We start from the raw sequence: 20,447 nt of genomic DNA on the forward strand, positions 1-20,447 counted from the left end.
AAATAAACGGGAAGGGAAGCACAGAGGAAGCCATGGCGATATGTGAGGTTTGGCCTAGCCAAATCTGTGCTTTCAAAGGGAAGACAAGAGAGGGGAGCCACAGACAAAAGCAAAGAGTTTGTGTGGTTGTTTGGGGGCAGGGGAGATATGGAGAGAAAAGGAGAAATAATCACCAGACTCAGTAGCAGAGGAGAAACTGAAGCCAGCACAGTGTTCAGTTCTATCTCACCCAAGGATTCCTCTTTATCATAATTTGGAATATTCCCTTTACTGTCCCCAAATGAGATACATAGAAAATATAACCTGTTTTCCTACATGCTGCCCCCAAAATAATCTATATAATGTTCCCACTATAATATCAAGAAATAAAAGTAGTTCCTGAGAGGATAAGATACATTTTAGTGTGTTAATATTTGGGCAGAACTATAAGAAGAGACAGAAGGAAGAGGCTGGAAGCTTGCATGGCATCTCTGTGAATGCAGTGGCTGCTCAATGGCACTCTCAACTACAAACTGTGCCTCCTTGGTGATGGGATTCTCTGAAATAGTCAAGTTTCAGGCAAGACAGAGGGTGTTCGTTTCTCTCTCTCATAGGACTGAGGTTGCATTTGTAAAAATTTTCATGTGCAAGGCATACTTTGTGTTTAGATGTGAAACAGAATGCAGTTCAAGACCCAGCTGCAGATCGTGCTTTCCAAGCACATCCTTATCAGGCAGAGACTTGAAGTTTGAGGGGCTTGGAACCATTTTTTGTTGGGGGCTGTCTCCAGAATTGTAGGCCTTCCAGTTATTTTGACAATCAAACTGCAAACTTCCAAAACAGTCCCCTAGGGGGTGATGTAGTCCTGTGGAGAACCGTGGAGGAAACCAGGCAGCAGGCTCCTGATTCAGGCTTGTGGGCTCTAACCCCAGTTCCATCAAGTCTGAGCAGTTGTGTGGCCCTACTTAAGTCGCTGAACCGGTGCTGCTGCTGCTGCTGCTGCTAAGTCGCTACAGTCGTGTCCGACTGTGCGACCCCATAGACGGCAGCCCACCAGGCTCCCCCGTCCCCGGGATTCTCCAGGCAAGAACACTGGAGTGGGTTGCCTGCAGCTTGTCTTTAAAATGGCAAAAAAAAAAAAAAAAAATCTCCTTGAGATTGCTGAAATGTTAAGTGGGATAATATTTGTCGGGTGCCTGGCTCGTAGTGTGTGTCCTGTTACTGGGACCAGCTCCTGCAGCCCTGCATCTCCTGGGACATTTTTTCTATCATCTGCCTCCTAAGAGACAAGGCTTTGGTCTCCACTCTGCGGTGGGTACAGGTTTCCTTTGGCCGCTGCGTTGTTTTCAAGGAGCCACCTCTGCTGTCTTCTTTCTTCAGAAAGAGACAGCAAGCACAAAGACCTGGAGGTATTGACAGTTGCCAGGAGCTCCTGAGAAACTCTTTTGTGACCTGCAGGAAACTGATCAGTTCACAGGAAATAGAAAGAAAAATCGAAACATAGAGTAAATTGTATGAGAAAGTATATAGTTTTACCAATCTCATATTAAGCAGATGTTAATACTTTGGCCACCTCGTGCGACGAGTTGACTCACTGGAAAAGACTCTGATGCTGGGAAAGGTTGGGGGCGGGAGGAGAAGGGGACGACAGAGAATGAGATGGCTGGATGGCATCACCAACTCGATGGACATGAGTTTGAGTGAACTCCGGGAGTTGGTGATGGACAGGGAGGCCTGGTGTTCTGTGATTCATGGGGTCGCAAAGAGTCGGACACGACTGAGCGACTGAACTGAACTGAACTGAAACTTTTCTACGGGGATAGACTCATTAAGGGCTTCCCAGGTGGCGCTAGTGGTAAAGAACTGACCTGCCAGTGCAGGAGACATAAGAGATATGGGTTCGATCCCTGGTTTGGGAAGATCCCCTGGAGGAGGGCATGGCAACCCACTCCAGTGTTCTTGACTCGAGAATCCCATGGACAGAGGAGCCTGCTGGGCTACAGTCCACGGGGTCATAAAGAGCCGGACATGACTGAAGTGACTTAGCATGCATGTAGACTCATTAAATACATGCTCTTTGTGAGTGATCTTTGGGGGCTCCCTTGAGTCATTTGTTTTAGGGTTGTTTTTTTTTTTTAACTTCTCTGAAGTCACGAAGATCTGGGTTCAGATCTTATTCCCCCAGGGTCCCTCCCATCTTCTAAATCAGAATTTTTTTACCATGTCCTCTAGGTTAACAACTCAGAAACCTTCATGTCCTCAGAATTAAAACAGAGCTGATAGTGACAACATCTACCTGTGAGGATTTTATCAAATCCTCATATTTTACAAACTCTCAGTAGAGTTGTGAGTATTCTGGGTAGTTAAGATTACATCAGATCCAGCTTCTTTAACTTTTATAAAACGATGAAACATTCTATAGTGGTTTGAAGCCCAGGGTCCTTGCAGGTAACTTGGATTCTATGAGGAGTCCAGACCAGGAAATGAAATTAATCTCGGGCCTCTGATAGAGGGATGGCAGCTCCTTAGCAGACAGATTGGTGAGGGATGCATAATGTATCAGTCTTGGAGATGCAGCTATAGGTCAGTACCATGCATGGCCTCCTCATGGCCGCCCAGGGTGGCCCTGGAGTCAGTCAGTCTGGGCCTTGCTGACAAGCCATCAGGGTGCCTCGGGCTGGGCTTTCTGTCTGAGGCCTCTGGTAGCAGTAGCAGGGGCGGTGGTGACTGAGTCCCAGTGTCCCGGGATACTAGTGGGAAAGGCTGACCTGTGAGGACATCCCACACAGATCTTTCCCCTGGACCCCCAGAACTCTGGCTTCCCTTGGAGTCTCTTCACTTTCCAGTCAGATCACCTTTCCCATGCAGTCAGTTTAGGGGCTGGAGGCAGGTAGAGAGAAGGAACTGGCCCAGGCAGTTGCCACATTGTCCTTTTAATTCTGAGATTCCTCTAGGCCTCAGCTTTGGGGACTCAAAAATACAGAATTGACTCCTGTGTTCTCTGAGTTCCTCTGTACCTCCCTTCCCTGAGGCCCTAAGCATGGAATGCTTTAGCTGAGGGAATGGAGAAGAGCCAGGGGGTGCCAGGAAACTTTGGGAGGAATGTTGGTAACAACTGTGTTTCAAAGTATTATCCCTCAAAGAAAGCACCAGAGGCAACTGATTAACTGCCTAGTGCCTGGAACGCAGTGCGTTTGCTTGTTCGGTCAGTCAGTCAGCCTTTACTGAGAGCTCCTGGGTGCTAAGGAACCTTTGGAGAAGGGATAAATCCCCAAGTAGTGGGACATTGAGGTCAGGCAGCTTGGCTCACCCTTAAGACCTCTGTCTGCAGTGGTGTCTACCCCGCTGAGACAGATTTGAACTTCCTGCCAAGTCAGAGAAGGAAGCAGCCTCCCTGCCCCACGGTCCACCCTGCCCCAGCACCCGAACACGACCAGTGCAGTCTGCTCTGAAAAGCCAGCTCAGGAACCCAAATAAGAGACTCGAGTATTGCCAAGTATGTGTTTGAGAGCAATCATTTAATGACGGAAGATGGTTTTTCCATCCTCAACATCTGCCTAATTAACTTCTGGGACAAAACTGGTATCCTTTACCCCATGTCCAATGCAAAAACTCAAGGTTCCAGGGTTCACTCAGGCAGGTGATAGGGTTCTGGAGTCTGGGTGGGTCTCTCAATGTAGGGATCTGATTGGAACTGGGTTAATTTAAGAATGGTGTACCTCTCAAGTCTTGATAAATCAAAAGAGTTGTTTGATAAGTGAGCTGCTGTTGCTGCTAAGTCACTTCAGTCGTGTCCGACTCTGTGCGACCCCATAGATGGCAGCCCACCAGGCTCCCCCGTCCCTGGGATTCTCCAGGCAAGAACACTGGAGTGGGTTGCCATCTCCTTCTCCAGTGCCTGAAAGTGAAAAGTGAAAGTGAAGTCGCTCAGTTGTGTCCGACTCTTCACAACCCCATGGACTGAAGCCCACCAGGCGCCTCCGTCCATGAGGTTTCCCAGGCAGGCGTACTGGAGCGGGTGCCATTGCCTGCTCCATGATAAGTGAGCAGTTTCCCTAGTTGAGCCCTCTCTTGTTCCTAATAAGTCTGTTGTTGAGACGCACTGATTTAGGGGAAGTTCTCAAGTAAATCATGAAGTGCTTTTACTGGTTTATAGCCTTATCTTTCTGGTCAAGAGGTTTCTGAAGTAAATAGTAAAATCATGAAAGTGCTGAAGGAGGCGACCTTGGTTTCCTGTCCTGATATTTCTCTGCAGAATGCAAGCTATCTCAGTGCTCTCAGGTCTAAACATGCAACAGAGGCCACCCCAGGTCATTGCCTGGGATGTGCCATGTGACCCTCAGCGTAGGGTTGCCAGATTTAGCAAATCAGAAATATTTTATCTGGTAACCCTATCGGGGTGCTGTGAATTTTTCAGTGAATTGTCTGTATATTATATTTAGATTCTCAGCTTCTCATGCAGCATTAGAATAACTAGCAGTATCCGGAAGATATTCGCACAGGGCGTCAGCTGAACTGAGTTAAGCTGCTCCCTTGACTCCAGCACAGTGTGGGCTCTCATTTGCCACAGTTCCCACCCACTCCTGAAGGGACCTGAGTTTTAGCGGGTCTGGAATGGACTTGGGCTTCCTAAGATGAGCTTGGTGTGCTGGGACGTGTCCCTTTCCTTCTCTGTGCCCTAGAACATGAGCTGGAGAATTAGAGTAATTGGACACCTCCCCCCGGTTCCGTGAACCATCCATGTGGATGTTTTTTTTTGTTGACATGTAACTGATTTATAATATTGCATCAATTTCAGGTGAATAACAAAGTGATTCAGTTATATATATTTCTTTTCAGATTATTTTCCGTTGTAGTTTATTACAGGATACTGAATGTAATTCCTGTGCTATACAGTAAATCCTTGTTGCTTGTTTAATCTATATTTAGTAGTTTGTATCTGTTAATCTCATGCTCCTATTTTATCCCTCCCTATCTCCCCTTTCCTCTTTGGTAATCATAAGTTTATTTCCTATGTCTGTGAGTCTGTTTCTGTTTTGTATATAGATTTGTATTACTTTTTAGATTCTACTAGAAAACTAGATGTTAGTGATATCATATTTCTCTTTGGCCATTTGACTTACTCCAGTTAGTGTGATATTCTCAGTCCATCCGTGTTGCTGCAAATGGCAATGTTTCATTCTTCTTATGACTAATAGTCCACTGTATGTGTGTGTGTGTGTGTGTATGCACACACACCACACCTTCTTAAACCAGTCATCTGTTGATGGGACTGGGTTGTTTCTATATCTCACTATTGTAAACAGTGCTGTTATCAACATTGGCATGCATGTATCTTTTCAAATTAGTGTTTTCTTTTTATTCCATGTGTATACCCGGGAGTAGAATTTCTGGATTATATGGTAGCTCTATTTTTAGTTCTTTTAAGGAGCCTCCCTGGTGGCTGCACCAATTTACATTCCCATATGGATGTTTCAGTGCTGCTTTGCATTAAATACAGTCATCAACATCCAGGTCAGAGGTGTTTGGCAAATATCTGTGACCATTCTATTATGGGTTTTGAAATGTTTGGAAATCTGACCCCTGATTTTGTTATAATCTCTTTGGTGACTGTTATTAGGTGGTGACCTAATAAGAAATTGTTAACTGGGGAGCTATAATTTGGAAACTTATAATTTTCTTAATGGACATTGATTTGTGTAACCCTGATTAAAATACAATGAAGCCTGAGGCTTTTTTATTCTGAAAGTTTGAAAGGATGGGAATTGACTTTAAAAATGTATTGGCCTGAAAACCTTAGTGAAATAATATTATTCAAAGAGTTTTGTGAGCATAAAATGATCTGACAAAAACTATTCAATGCCAGCTCCAGTGGCCTTAGAAAGCTGAGGGAATATAGGTTTCTTTAGATGAGGTCTGGAAAAATGCTTCCAGATTACCTCAGGGGTGAAAAGAAAATTATTATTCCATTCCACGGCCCTGCTAATTCTTTTCAACATTGATTCTGTCAAGTAATTAGAATCTAAATGGAGGAAACATTCATAATTGTCATTTATTATACTTTACTGAAGGTGACTGCTCGCAAGAAGCTCTGACAGGACAAAAACAAAGTGATTACGAAAGAAATGTGTAGGCCGAGGGATCAGGCCTTCCTACACACATTCCCAGAAGTCAGTCACGGGCAGTGGGTGGGGATGGTTCCAGATTGAAATAGGCCTCTGCAGCTATGAGTCTTCAAAGACAGTCCTCTGCTATCGCGTTGTCAATCGAGTGATAATGAGCCCTGTTTCCCCTCCCTCTCTCTCACCACAGACATACATCATGTAGCCCTTTGTTACTTAAAAGCATGTATGAGAAAGATTACCCCCCTCCACCCCAGCACCACAGGGTGTACTTCAGAAGTGAAATATGCAGTCGGTTAGGGGTTATATTTAAAATACCTCCTCCCTTTTTATCATTGTATTTCTTCACTTGGCTTAGGCTAAAATGTGAGGTGTGTCTGCTGCTGTGAGAATGGTTCCCCCCCCCCCTAATTTCTGAAATAATACCATACCTTGGAGATTAATGTTTGGGCTTTATCAAGATTATAATAAACAAATATGGCTTTGATCTAAATATTTTTTCAAAAGATTGTTGCTGATCGTTCTTGGTTCCCTGTAATCTTATAAGAAATCCTTTGGGCTTGCCAGTCTGACACCCAGGGGGACATAAATGCAGCTGCCTTTTCTTCCCCCTCATTTCCACGAGAATACTCTGTTCTCAGTTTCGCCCAAATTAGTCCCAGGATTTCAGTTGTCTTTTTCGTCCAACATTCCATCATGCAATTCATTAAAATCTTCACATGAAATATTTAACAGATGAGTTATGTCATAATTCACATTACAGTTTTAAATGGTTATTCATGTGGTAAGTCGTTTATCCTGGACATTAGCAGACCCCTGGAATGGGCTTGAATTTGATGTAAGCAAGGTTAGGGTTCTTTTCCTCAACACTGCAGGACAGTGGCCTTTTTCCAAACCCCCACTTAATTATGAAATATTCCCAAAAAATGACATTCAGATTCATTGTTAGTTCTACTTGCAATTAACTATTTTGAAAACAAACAGAAGAAAACATTTAAACAAATGTGGCTTGGCTAACATCTATGACAGTTGACCGTTAATTAAGGCAAGTTTTAATCCAAATGTGCCATGCCTTGTTACCGTCACTGCTAGCAATCATTGCTGTTGGGCACAAGGGAAGGAAAAATCAGGGGCTCTGTCAGAGTGGGGCTGAGGACAAAGTGTAAAAAGAGCCACTGCCCTGCTTGAGAAGTATGACCAGCGAGAAGCTCTTTTTCTGGTTGAGAGAATGTATGGCCAGTATTTACTTGTAGAATTTGGGTTTTAAGAAAACTTGTTTCACTCCCAAGTGATGAAATACAGAGGAAATCCTTAGCACATATTTATTAACTTATTAGAGTTTTATTTTCTCTAATAAGAATACAGTTTTCTACCATATCCCTACCCATGGATTGGAGTCGGTTAGGAGAAAATACTCCTGTATGTGGGCCAAGCCAGCCCAGGAAAGCTCTGGAACCTGATGTTCTGCCTGAGCACTGGGATGAAATGACTGGCTCCATGCCACCAGCAGTGGCAAGTCACTTGGGAAACTTTGTGACCAGGTAACCTGGCTGAAGAGCATGTGGAGCTGACAGTGACAGTGTCAGGGACAATAACTCTTGTGGATTCTGTATGCTGATCGAGCTAACCTTGTCCTGAGTGTGCATGAGTAATCACAATTCTGAAAAGGGTGAGTGATAGGATTTGAAGAGTGCAGTACATCTTTCATTAATCCTGAAGGGAAAAGTCCATTTCAGGCTTGCTCGTGGCAAGCCACTCCAGTACTCTTGCCTAGAAAATCCCATGGACGGAGGATCCTGGTAGGCTGCAGTCCATGGGGTCGCTACGAGTCAGACATGACTGAGCGACTTCACTTTCACTTTTCACTTCCACACATTGGAGAAGGAAATGGCAACCCACTCCAGTGTTCTTGCCTGGAGAATCCCGGGGACGGGGGAGCCTGGTGGGCTGCCGTCTATGGGGTCACACAGAGTTGGACACGACTGACGCAACTTAGCAGCAGCAGCAGCAACTGAAAAAGAATCCTTGCCTTCTGTTTTTTGCTCACATGCCCCTCCCCCTCCCCCCCACAAAGTATTATAATTTTGTAGACTGTTTACCCCCTAACATTACATCCTCAGGGACCTTGGTAGTAGTGGATAACATGAATTTATTGTGGTTGAATTTTCTGTTGAGTATCAATATATTGGGGTGAAAAGTGTACTTGATGATGAAATACACACATAAGGAATTAAAACTAGGACGAAATCATCATATGAATGTTGACAACACTGTCAAACCTTTAGAGTTTTGATACACGTAATTTTATTTTGTGTTATTTATCCCCATCCCACAAAATTCCTGTTCATTTGACTTTCTCTGTAGAGACAGAGAAGTGAAGTGATGTACCCAAGGGTACTTAGCTGTCTTAGAAGCAGGGTTCACAACCAGAGCTCTTGGTAAATATTTTCCTGGTTATAATTTGTTGATGGCAGTAGGATTATTTTTCTGTCTCCTGGATTTGTATGTGAATATATCACATGGCTGGGGAACTGGGCAAATGGAGGTAGGGGTGTTTGTGTGAGCTTGCGTGCCAGGCTTGGAGAGCACTGTTTTACAAACCGGATTTGTGCTCTTAGGAGTATGTTGCAACTTTAGGCCAAGCCCACAGAAAATTATTTCTAAATGAATACAATATGAAAAAGTTATTTTATTTCTAATTTTACATGTAACATTGTTCTTTGGTGAGTCTCAGATTACACTTGAATGCATGTCTGTTAACCTGATATGAGATGCATGCATGATTTCATCTTGAATGCATTTGAATATAATAGCACTGGAAATGTAATTTGTATTCTCAAATTTTATAAAGCAAAATAAATAAATCTTGGTGGTAGCCACATTGAGCATATTGCATTGATTTCTTTGGGTTTCTCTCAAACTAATTACCAGCTTCCCCTTGCAAATCCAGGTCTTCTCACATGGGCAGGTCTGTCTGCTCTAGATCTTTCAGACATAAGTCATCCTCACTTCTTCCACCTCCAGGGGGTGGGTCGCTTGGACAGATCTGTGGGGAATGTCACGTTTAATTCTCCAGGGATGCCAGTCTTCAGTTCCTCTGCTGTGTTCCTGTTATCAGCGATGACTGTCCAGTTAAACTCTCTGAGGGGCTGAATATGTTCTGGGTCTGTTGGGTCCAGTACAGTAGCCACTAGCCTCCTGTGGCTATTTAGCACTTAAAATGTGACTAATGCAACTTAGGAACTAAATTATTAATTTTATTTAATTTTTATTTAAATAGCCATGTGTAGCTTGTGGTCACCAATTTGGACAATGTAGGACTAGAGCCTTTGAGGTCAGCTATTGGTCAGTGCTAAAGCACAGCTAAGGCAATGCCAAAGAATGCTCAAACTACCTCACAATTGCACTCATCTCACATGCTAGTAAAGTCATGCTCAAAATTCTCCAAGCCAGGCTTCAGCAATATGTGAACCGTGAACTTCCAGATGTTCCAGCAGGTTTTAGAAAAGGCAGAGGAACCAGAGATCAAATTGCCAACATCTGCTGGATCATGAAGAAAGCAAGAGAGTTCCAGAAAACCATCTATTTCTGCTTCATTGACTATGCCAAAGCCTTTGACTGTGTGGATCACAATAAACTGTGGAAAATTCTGAAAGAGATGGGAATACCAGACCACCTGACCTGCCTCTTGAGAAACCTGAATGCAGGTCAAGAAGCAACAGTCAGAACTAGACATGGAACAACAGACTGGTTCCAAATAGGAAAAGGAGTACATCAAGGTTGTATATTGTCACCCTGCTTATTTCACTTATATGCAGAGTACATCATGAGGAACACTGGGCTGGAAGAAGCACAAGCTGGAATCAAGATTGCTGGGAGAAATATCAATAACCTCAGATATGCAGATGACACCACCCTTATGGCAAAAAGTGAAGAGGAACTCAAAAGCCTCTTGATGAAAGTGAAAGAGAAGAGTGAAAAGGCTGGCTTGAAGCTCAACATTCAAAAAACAAAGCGTCCCATCACTTCATGGGAACTAGATGGGGAAACAGTGGAAACAGTGTCAGACTTTATTTTTTTGGGCTCCAAAATCACTGCGGATGCTGATTGCAGCCATGAAATTAAAAGACGCTTACTCCTTGGAAGGAAAGTTCTGACCAACCTAGATAGCATATTAAAAAGCAGAGATGTTACTTTGCCAACAAAGGTCCATCTAGTCAAGGCTATGGTTTTTTCCGTGGTCATGTATGGATGCGAGAGTTGGACTGTGAAGAAAGCTGAGTGCCGAAGAATTGATGCTTTTGAACTGTGGTGCTGGAGAGGACTCTTGAGAGTCTCTTGGACTGCAAGGAGATCCAACCAGTCCATCCTAAAGGAGACCAGTCCTGGGTGTTCATTGGAAGGACTGATGCTGAGGCTGAAACGTCAAAACTTTGTCCCTCCTCATGCAAAGAGTTGACTCATTGGAAAAGACCCTGATGCTGGGAGGGATTGGGGGCAGGAGGAGAAGGGGACGACAGAGGATGAGATGGTTATATGGCATCACTAACCCCATGCACATGAGTTTGGGTGAACTCTGGGAGTTGATGATGGACAGGGAGGCCTGGCGTGCTGCGATTCATGGGGTTGCAAAGAGTCGGACACGACTGAGCGACTGAACTGAACAGAACTGAACTGAATTGAAGCCAAATTATGAAATGTCAGTGCTCTCAAGGAATGAATATTTCATGTGAAAGACTCTGGGGCTCTTTGGGGTGGCATTTCTCGTAAAAATGACTTTGCTATTTTGTTGATTTCCAAAGACCATCCCAATATCTTAGGGTCATTGTCCTAGGAAACTTACACAATAGTACGGTGCTGGGACGGATCTTTAGGAACACTTTTTTTCTAGGTCTGTTCTGCCCCTGGGAGGTGAGTAAGGAACCACCAGATGCTGTCATGGAAAGGGAACTCTGTCTCCATCCTTGTGTTGAAAGTTCCTGATAGGGAACCATGGAACCTTTGTAATCAGATGGAAGTTAGGAGCACCATGAATTCCAGGAAAAATATGTTGATGATTTTCTGGACTGTCTAAAAAGTTTCAAACTCCAGGAATGGTGTTTTAATTTTCTGCATTCTTTTTGGGACTTAGGTTTCACTAAAACCGTTTCAGTCCTTGTTTTTCTTATTAAATTAGCAAGATTGACTTGAATCAGAATATACCATTATGGCTTGAAATGTTGAAAGAACAGGATAGATGGGCATGACAAATTCAGGTTCCATTTAGGATGTGTGGGGCTGGGGGAAGCTGGGGGGACTTGCTAAAATAATGATTTTTTTTTTCTGTTAAAAGTTGAAAAAAGGAAAACAAAAACAAAAAAATGAAAATAGTGAGAAGAAGTTAAATTTATCTTTGTGAAAGCTTATATTTGTTTTTCTGAATAAAATCTGCATGGGATGCCCTTAAGCATTTTTGTTTGTGATGGGGAATTTTTATTCTGGTTTTTGAAGGGTTTTTGGTGTTTGTTTGCTTTTTGTTTTTTGCTTTAAATCAGTTTGTACTTAAATAACTAGCTGGATGCACCCAGTGGCTGTGGCTGCGTAAGTCAACTCATCCGACTCTCGTCTCCCACTGTCCAGGCCATTTCCCTAGTACTTCTTATTCAAGGCTTTCATTGTGAACTTTCTAAAATGTGGATCTGAGGTCCTTTTACTTGTCTACTGAAATATCTTTAATGGCTCTTCAGGCCCTAAAGCAGGTGCCAGCAAACTTCTTCTGTAAATGACCAAATAGTAAGCATTTTAGGTTATGTTGGATATTCAGCCTCTGTTGCAGCCACTCAGTGCTGCCATTGTACTAGACAGTATATAAACAAATATGGCTGTCTGTGTTCCGATAAAGCTTTATTGACAAAAAGAGGTGAATTTGGCCCTTGGGCCAACTCCTGACCTACAGGGTACTCTTCAGGTTTGTTGGCCTGACATTCAAGGACATTTGCCATTTGCCCTCAGCGTGCACAACCAAGTTCCCCCCTCCCATTCTTTGAAGCCTCAGAAGACAGTATGGTCTTTTAAAAAAGGCTCCACCCTCTTGCCTGTGCTGTTTCTGCACTTGAGTCTCATCTTTGTTCTTTTTCTGTGAGTCAGATTTCCATGCTTTATCTGATACAAAGTTCTTGTCAACTCCCCCAGGCCAAGTCTGCCCCGTTCTCTATGCCCCACAGTTCTCTGTGTAAGCCTCTGATGTTGCTTTTACCACGTGGCTACTCCCCAGGTGGACTCTGAGGGAGTGTGTGGTCTCATTCCCCTTAGTACTCAGCTTAGATCTTGGTGTAAAGGCCACTGAACAAATGGTCATGAAGTTGGCCCACCCATGGGCTTGTGAATCTCTTAATCCTAGAGACATATTAACTTGTAGGTGAACAAACTACAAACTCAGAAGTGGGCAACCATGGGCCAGAGTCGCTGGAGGGGGTGTGGGCAACAAAACCACAGCCAGGGCAAAGCAGTGCAGCCCCACTGAAGTCGGTCCTTTGGAGCGACCTCATGGCCCAGACGGGGAGTGAATGAGGAGTGAGGGAAGCAGTGTCTAGTTTAGGGCATCAGGACCAGGGAGAGGATGCAGCCTGCTGGAGGGAGATCAGAGAGAAGCAGCACACATGATGAATGGGGTGGAGGGCCTGACTCACGAGGCAAGATTAAAGCTCTCTGAGGAGCTGGGGTGCAGACCGAAAGGGGCGGGTGAGAGCAGGCTGCGAGTCTGTGAGATGGGTAAACACCCCGGAGGGAGCAGCTCGCGTCACTAGAGAGGTGAGAACGGGAAGGGTGCTCAGAAGGGGCACGGGTGACTGGCAGGGGAACTCAGTAGGCGATGGGTGGGCCAGGGGCAGCTCTGGGTTGCTCGGACTAGAAACACCGTGGAAAGGTCACCATGGGGTGAGTCTTTCAGGGAAGCCTCTGCCTTTATCCTGTGGAGTCTCAAAGGCTGCTGTGACTGCTGACCTGGGCCTGAGAAACTATTAAGTACCAGTCATTGAATGTTTCAACAGTCCTGAGGCCTTCTGCATGGAAGTCAGCCTTCTGCCATCCCTCCCTATCTTTAGTAGAACCAGAGATACTTGGTCCAAGCCCCTTCTTAAATCCAGGGCACACTCTCACCCCTGTCTGCTGGTGGATCTGACCAGAAGCCCAGCCAGCACCTTGATTTACAGCTTCCTCAGTTGGCTCGTCTCCAATAGGGATATGGCTTGTCAGGCATTTTGGAAGACAAGATTCATTTGGAACTGCAGTTACTATCGTCAGGCTTCAATATCGGCTTCCTACAGGTATCCTCTGAGGTTTTCTCCAGAGCTAGGAAGAGCACCTTCTGCTGAAGTCTGACCAAACGGCCCGTATTGTGGTAGCTCCTCCATGGACAACGTACTCTCTTTAGTAAGACCGGTAGCCATGCTCAATTTGACTGCACATTCAAATCACTTGGGGTGCTTTTTAAAAAGAGCTGTGCCTAGACTCCACTCCCAGGGATTCTGATTTAAATGGTCTTACTGTGGGTGGTGTGGGACGGAGGGCGGGGGTTGCTTCCCTGGTGGCTCAGATGTTAGAGAATCCACCTGCAATGCAAGAGAACCGAGTTTGATTCCTGGGTCGGGGCGATCTCCTGGAGAAGAGGATGGCAACCCACTCCTGTATTCTTGCCTGGAGAATTCCATGGACAGAGGAGTCTAGTGGGCTACAGTTCATAGGGTTGCAAAGAGTCAGACATGACTGAGTGACTAACACTTTCACTTTTTTTTTTTTTCCCACTGTGGAGGGGGAAGGCACCAGGCATCAGAACATTTTCTTTAAGTTCCCCATATGGTTCTAATGTGGTGAGAACTGCCACGGAAAAACCTTTATTTGGGTATGATTGTAATTCACACTGATGTTACTCTTCTTTTTTTCTTTTCCTTAAAAAATTTTTTTTCATTTATTTATTTATTTTTAATTTTAATTGGAGGCTAATTACTTTACATTATTGTATTGGTTTTGCCACACACTGACATGAATCCGCCCCGGGTGTACGTGAGTTCCCCATCTTGAACCCCCTTCCCACCTCCCTCCCTATCCCATCCCTCTGGGTCATCCCAGTGCACCAGCCCCTAGCACCCTGTCTCATGCATCGAACCTGGACTGGAGATTCGTTTCACATATGATAATATACATGTTTCAATGCCATTCTCCCAAATCATCCCACCCTCGCCCTCTCCCACAGAGTCCAAAAGACTGTTCTATACACCTGTGTCTCTTTTGCTGTCTTATATACAGGGTTTTCGTTACCATCTTTCCTAAATTCCATGTATATGCGTTAGTATACTGTATTGGTGTTTTTCTTTCTGGCTTACTTCACTCTGTATACTAGGCTCCAGTTTTATCCACCTCATTAGACCTGATTCAAATATATTCTTTTTAATGGCTGAGTAATATTCCATTGTGTTTATGTACCACAGCTTTCTTATCCATTCGTCTGCAGATGGACATCTAGGTTGCTTCCATGTCCTGGCTATATATAAATAGTGCTGCGATGAACATTAGAGTACATGTGTCTCTTTCAATTCTGGTTTCCTCGGTGTGTATGCCCAGGAGTGCAATTGCTGGGTTGTATGGCAGTTCTATTTCCAGTTTTTTAAGGAATCTCCACACTGTTCTCCATAGTGGCTGTACTAGTTTGCATTCCCACCAACAGTGTAAGAGGGTTCCCTTTTCTCCACACCCTCTCCAGTATTTATTGCTTGTAGACTTTTGGATATCAGCCATTCTGACTGGCATGAAATGATACTTCATTGTGGTTTTGATTTGCATTTCTCTGATTATGAGGGATGATGTTACTCTTCCATCTATCCAGGTAGCTAGATACTGACTATGCTATCACCTGAACAGTCCTTCTAAAAAAGCAAGCATTTACCAATGGGCTATCTATGTGCTTGGCCCCTTGCTGGAGGTAGGGATCCATTGGGGAACAAGAACGTGTCTCTGTCCCTGGGGAGTTTATGGTCCAGAGATGGTGGTCACTTAAGGCAAAGCAGGATGAACCCAGAGCGCTGACATGGTACCTTTCAGAGAATTCCATTCTGTGTGTTGCAGGTTTGGTTAACTTGAAATTCTAAGCAAAGATAGATGAGTCTCTCTAAGTGTACATGTCCTAGTTAACTTTGACTCTCAGGTCTTGCTTCAATGATTTGTTTAGGAAGTAGAAATGCACTTGGTAGTAATAAGGGTAAGAACCCAAGGCCTTCACGAATCTTCAAGTTCCTGAAGCCAGCACAGCAATGTTTTCCCAAGGTGAGAGGTGTTGGGGGTCATCTAACACGCTGGAAAGATAAAAGTATATGAGTGAACTTTGGGGGGAGGTTGGTAATCATGTATTTCTTTTACTAGATATCATTATGTGGATCGAAGTTACTTTCGGTATTTCAGCAAAATAAAAAAGTGTGGAAAGATAAATAACAATACTGTGATGGTGATGGTTTAGTGGCTAAGTCGTGTCCAACTCTTGAGACCCCATGGACTGTAACCCGTCAGGCTTTTCTGTCCAGGGGATTTTTCAGGCAAGAGTACTGGAGTGGGTTGCCATTTCATCCTCCAGGGGTCTTTCCTGACCCAGGAATCAAACCCAGGTGTCCTGTGGTGCAAGCAGATTCTTTACCGACTGAACCACCAGGGAAGCCATGGTGGTATACAGATATGGCAAAAATTGGGAATATTATGTGCATGGATTGAAGTTTGCATAACTACCCAGGGCTAAATGGTGCCCCTCGTGGGGAGTATAGTGTTTCTAGCACAATCTCATTTTTTCTTTCCATCTCTTCTAAAGTTTTCTCGCCATCTGATGAGCTTTTTTCCCTGACTTGAGTACTTTTTCTAATGGTTTTAAGAGTTACTTTGTCTTGACTTCATAGAGAGAAATATTGTGAGCTTGTTCATGGCATAGTTCTGAGGTTCCCTTGAATTCTTCTTCCCAAAATTTCAAAGCACTTTCTTAACCTCTTCAATTTCTGTACCTTTCTCTCACTGGAAGTAGCTTTCACTCTTGCAATAGGGAACTTTTCACAGACAAGCAAAGAGCTATATAATTCCACAGAGTTCCTGCGGAGAGAAGATCGTTGAGATATGGATACTGGGGGCCAGTTAAACTAAGTCACATCATGACCAAGTGACTCACTTCCAAACATCAACCCATGACAAGTGACTTTTCAAATTTCATATCTCAAAACACTTGCAGAATATACATTTAAGCACACAAGTTTATGCATTAATGACAGAAACAGAAACTCTGAAAAAGCCATGATCTTCTGAATATCCTTTTTATTTCTATTCCTGTTTTCAGCTGTGCTGGGGAGAGTGTTGACCACAAGTGTATGAATTTTAGAAACACTCAAGTAACATCTCTCCAAAGAGCTGTATGCACTGTGCTCGGTTTGTTCTGTCAAAAGTTATAAGAGTGTAGGTAACCTTGAGAATTCCTTACCTGAACAATAAAATGTCTTAGTTGTGTGCTTCACTGTAAATTTAGTTTTTAAGTGTTCTTATCTGATATGCTTACATCAGCATCTTGCCTTGACAGATAATTTTCTATGATAATCTTAAATAATTGTGTAAAGAGATCTCTAATGCCTTGTTTTATTTATAATTTGTCCCAGCTGTAGGCATTCAGATGAAACTTGAATTTTTCCAAAGGAAGTTCTGGACTGCCAGCAGACAGGTAAGTTATAATCAGCGTGTTGAAGCATTAGCAACACTGTTATTATACAGGTGTTCACATTTGAGTACCCAGAGCCTAAAAGTGCCAGATTTCCGATGAATGTTTGTAAAATGAACTGCTGGGCTGCTCAGGTTACCTTTCATTTCAGTGCAAAATACAGGACTGACAGCATGTTAGACACCACATGCTGAGAAAGCAGGGAATTTGCTCCTGAAAACAGCTGTAATTGTGAGATCAAAATAGTGACCGCTTTAAAGAGGAAGTTTTCTTCTAAATATCAGGGACTTTTGTGAATTTGCATAGTGACTTTTTAAAAATCTTATGATGCCCAATTATTTGTGAATCTCTTTATTTTATTTTTGAAGGATTCTGCATAGCTAGGTTATAGTAAGCATGCATCTGCTTTCTTTGGCCGAGGGCTTCCCTGCCTTGGATAATCTGGGAACATTCTTTACTTGCACTGTGTATTCTGTACTAAGTAATATCAGTGGTGTTTGTTCAGTAACTCAGCGGGAATGGCAACACGTAAGATGCTTTCATCTGTCCAAATCTATATGTTAAGATGGTAGATAGTTTCATAAATGAAAACACTTTAGGAATGTATGCATCAAGAATACAGAAGTTTTTAAAAAGTCAGTGGGAAAAATTTAAATTTAAATAAATACTTAATTATACTTCTTGTTACTGAAAGATTTGAGGTCTTAAAAAGATATCACTATTGAATAAAGCATAAATTAACATGGACAACATAAAATGAAAAAGAACCAGGTTACTCCTAAGTTGTCTTTTTTTTAAATTCTTTATTGAAGCTGTTACAGTATTCCTCTGCTTTATGTTTTTGGTGTTTTGGCTGCAAGGCATATGAGGTTTTAGCTCCCCACCCAGGGATCAAACTCGCAACCCCTGCATTGGAAGGTGAAGTCTTAACCTCTAGACTGCCAAGGAAGTCCCCCAAATTAGCTGTTATATTACTGTCTGGGGCTGGTACTCATCCTAGAAAGGATGGGCAGATTCATCCTGGCTCACTCCCTTGGGATGAAACAGGCTAGGACTTTGATGGGCTGTCCTTCAGAAACCAGGTAGCAGCCTTAGCAGATGCTCGTGTGTCCAAATGACATGTTTCCTTTTGTTTCCGCCTCTCCTCACAGTGCGCCTCTCTGGATGGCAAATGCTCTATCAGCTGTGACGACGAGGTATGATGGTCTCCTGGGCCTGTGTCTGCTCTGATCAAGTTGGGGCGGGGGACGGGGCGGGGGCGGTGGCTGAAGACTGAGGGTGCTTTCTCACAGGGGAAATGTCTCACAGAGCCAGATCTAAGAGATTGCTGTGAACCAGTCTCCAAAAACCCAAGAACATTTGCTTTGTTTCTTTCTCTTTCTTCTCCCAATCAGATAGTTTTGGAGAGCTGGGGAAGTATGATTTAAATGTCCCACGAACAGCACTGTTGGGATTTTGGCATTTTATAAAACACAGTACAAATTACTGATATTTGAAACTCTCACTACAATTCTCAGTGTTTTCTACCAATGTGATACCTCTTTTCATCTTCTTAACCACCTAGTGAAATGGATTGGAATATATGTCCCACTTTGCAAAGGGGGAAACTGAGCATCAGGTAAATTAAATGTCTTGCTTAATTTCATGTAATAAAGAAGCTCAAAAATCCAAGCGTTGAAAACGCAGAATGTTGCATTCTAGCATACTGCTTCCCTGCGGCAACTCCCTTTCCCTCCCTTCTTTCTTTCTCCTTATCTCACTCCCTCACTCTTGGGAGGACAAATTTGAATTCCACACATGAGCAGTAGAATAAAAAAGATATACCACTGTCCCACATTTGACCATCAGATTTAAGTTTTTATAGCATCCAGTCCACGTACCTTCTGCCTCACATCTTAGATCAACCACATGTGAAGTAGCATTTCACCTTGGCTCAGGCAGCCTTCCTCTCTGAGTCAGCCAAACCATTAGTCAATACATAAAGTGGAGCTTATAAATGATCACTCATTTATATTCCTTCTGGTTACCACAGGGATTAAAGAAATCCTAACTAAACATAATTCCAACACAGAAAATATGGATTAGAAGTATATTTCCAAAAAATAGGCAAACAAAAGGCGAGTAAAGAAATATAAAAGAGGGAGTATAGGGTGAAGGTAAAGTGCAAAATGCTCAATCCTTAAATATCTGCCTTAAAAAGAAAATCGTAATAGCTGTATGAGTTACTACTATTCAAAGAGTAAAAGCAAAAGCCCAACTTTTCCTGACCATTAGATCAAAAATCATTTTCCCAAAGGAAGGAGTACCCTGTGATGTTTCATGACCAGTACCCTTTCAGTAAGTTTGGGAATGCCATTCATAGGCTAGTCAAGTGGCTTCAAACCTCTCCTCTGTCTCTGAGGCATTACTTGTCTTACTTGAGCACTCAGTTCAAGACAACACAGCTCAACAGTAGCATTGATTAATCAGTGTCACGAGGCCCTGTGTTAAGCTACTAACTCCAATTTGTGTTAAAAGAACGGAGGACAGTTGGTTGGTTAGCTGGGTGACTGGATGGATGGTTGGTTGGCTGGTGGGATTGATGGTGTTCTGGATAGTTGGTTGGTTGACTGACTGGTTTCTGGTTGAGTGATTGGATGGATAAATAGTTGGTTGAACAATTTAATGAATAAAGTCGGAGGCGGTAATCTTCCTACAGCCTAACACTGCCTCCGTGCATTTTCATGCATAAAAATAAGTGGAAATGGATTCCCCGTTAGAAAAGTGCAATATATGTTAGTTGTTCAGTGACTGATTTCACAGGTGGTCTAGCATAGCAGTTAAAGGTGCATGCTGTGGAGAAGGAAATGGCAACCCACTCCATTGTTCTTGCCTGGAGAATCCCAGGGACGGGGGAGCCTGGTGGGTTTCCGTCTATGGGGTCACACAGAGTCGGACACGACTGAAGTGACTTAGCAGCTGTGGAGGCAGAGTAGCTTCCAACTGGGGCTCAGAAAGTAATAAGCCTTGCCTTAGTCTCCTACAATGGGTATAGAAACACCCCCAGAGTCAAGGTGAGGATGGGTGAATGAGATAGTATATGGAAACTTTAGAGCACAGCTCCTGGCCTGTGGTAAGCCCTTGATAAACATTAGCTATCAAATGAAAATGTCTGCAGACACATTTTTCCCCTGAGAGCAGTGGCTCACCTGAACCTGAAACCTCGGGTGGCAGCCACAGACACACGTTAGTCCCTTGGGCATAATAAGCACAAGGTAGGATGCCTTCCTCACTACTAATATCTGCTTTAATAGCTTTGGGGATGGAGCCTCATTCAGATATCATTTTGAGGGTTCATACTTTGAAAATTAAGTGTGGCAGAGGCTGGATCGCTGAACTTGATCTGAGGCTCAAATGTCCCCATTTTGCACTGTAAAGCTATCATCCATTTCCCATTTTGACTCCAAAGTTTTGCTTTCAGGCACCTGGTTGACATAGTTTTAAAAGGAAAAGCCAGGCCCCTTTCCATCCTTTCAGCAGACTCTTTCCGTGCGTCATTCCCTTTCATAGCTTTTAATTAAGTCTTTGAGACCATGTCCCTCCACTCCTCCAACTGCCCTCAAGTGATCAGGTCCCCATTAAAAACAGCTGTG

The 20,447-nt window shown here is 43.5% G+C and overlaps 1 protein-coding gene across 1 annotated transcript in view; it reads left to right on the forward strand.

Annotated features, from left to right (window-relative positions):
• Positions 1–20,447, forward strand: part of CACNA2D3 (calcium voltage-gated channel auxiliary subunit alpha2delta 3) — a 902,079-nt gene that overhangs the window by 796,021 nt on the left and 85,611 nt on the right. Inside the window, exons 27-28 of the mRNA XM_055414097.2 lie at positions 16,757–16,818; positions 17,967–18,011. Of these exons, the coding sequence (XP_055270072.2) occupies positions 16,757–16,818; positions 17,967–18,011 (107 nt within the window). The remainder of the gene's footprint in view (positions 1–16,756; positions 16,819–17,966; positions 18,012–20,447) is intronic.

The sequence above is a fragment of the Moschus berezovskii genome, chromosome 24, assembly GCF_049115385.1.
Source record: "Moschus berezovskii isolate FMDL1 chromosome 24, NW_MosBer_1.0, whole genome shotgun sequence".
Lineage (NCBI taxonomy): Eukaryota > Metazoa > Chordata > Mammalia > Artiodactyla > Moschidae > Moschus > Moschus berezovskii.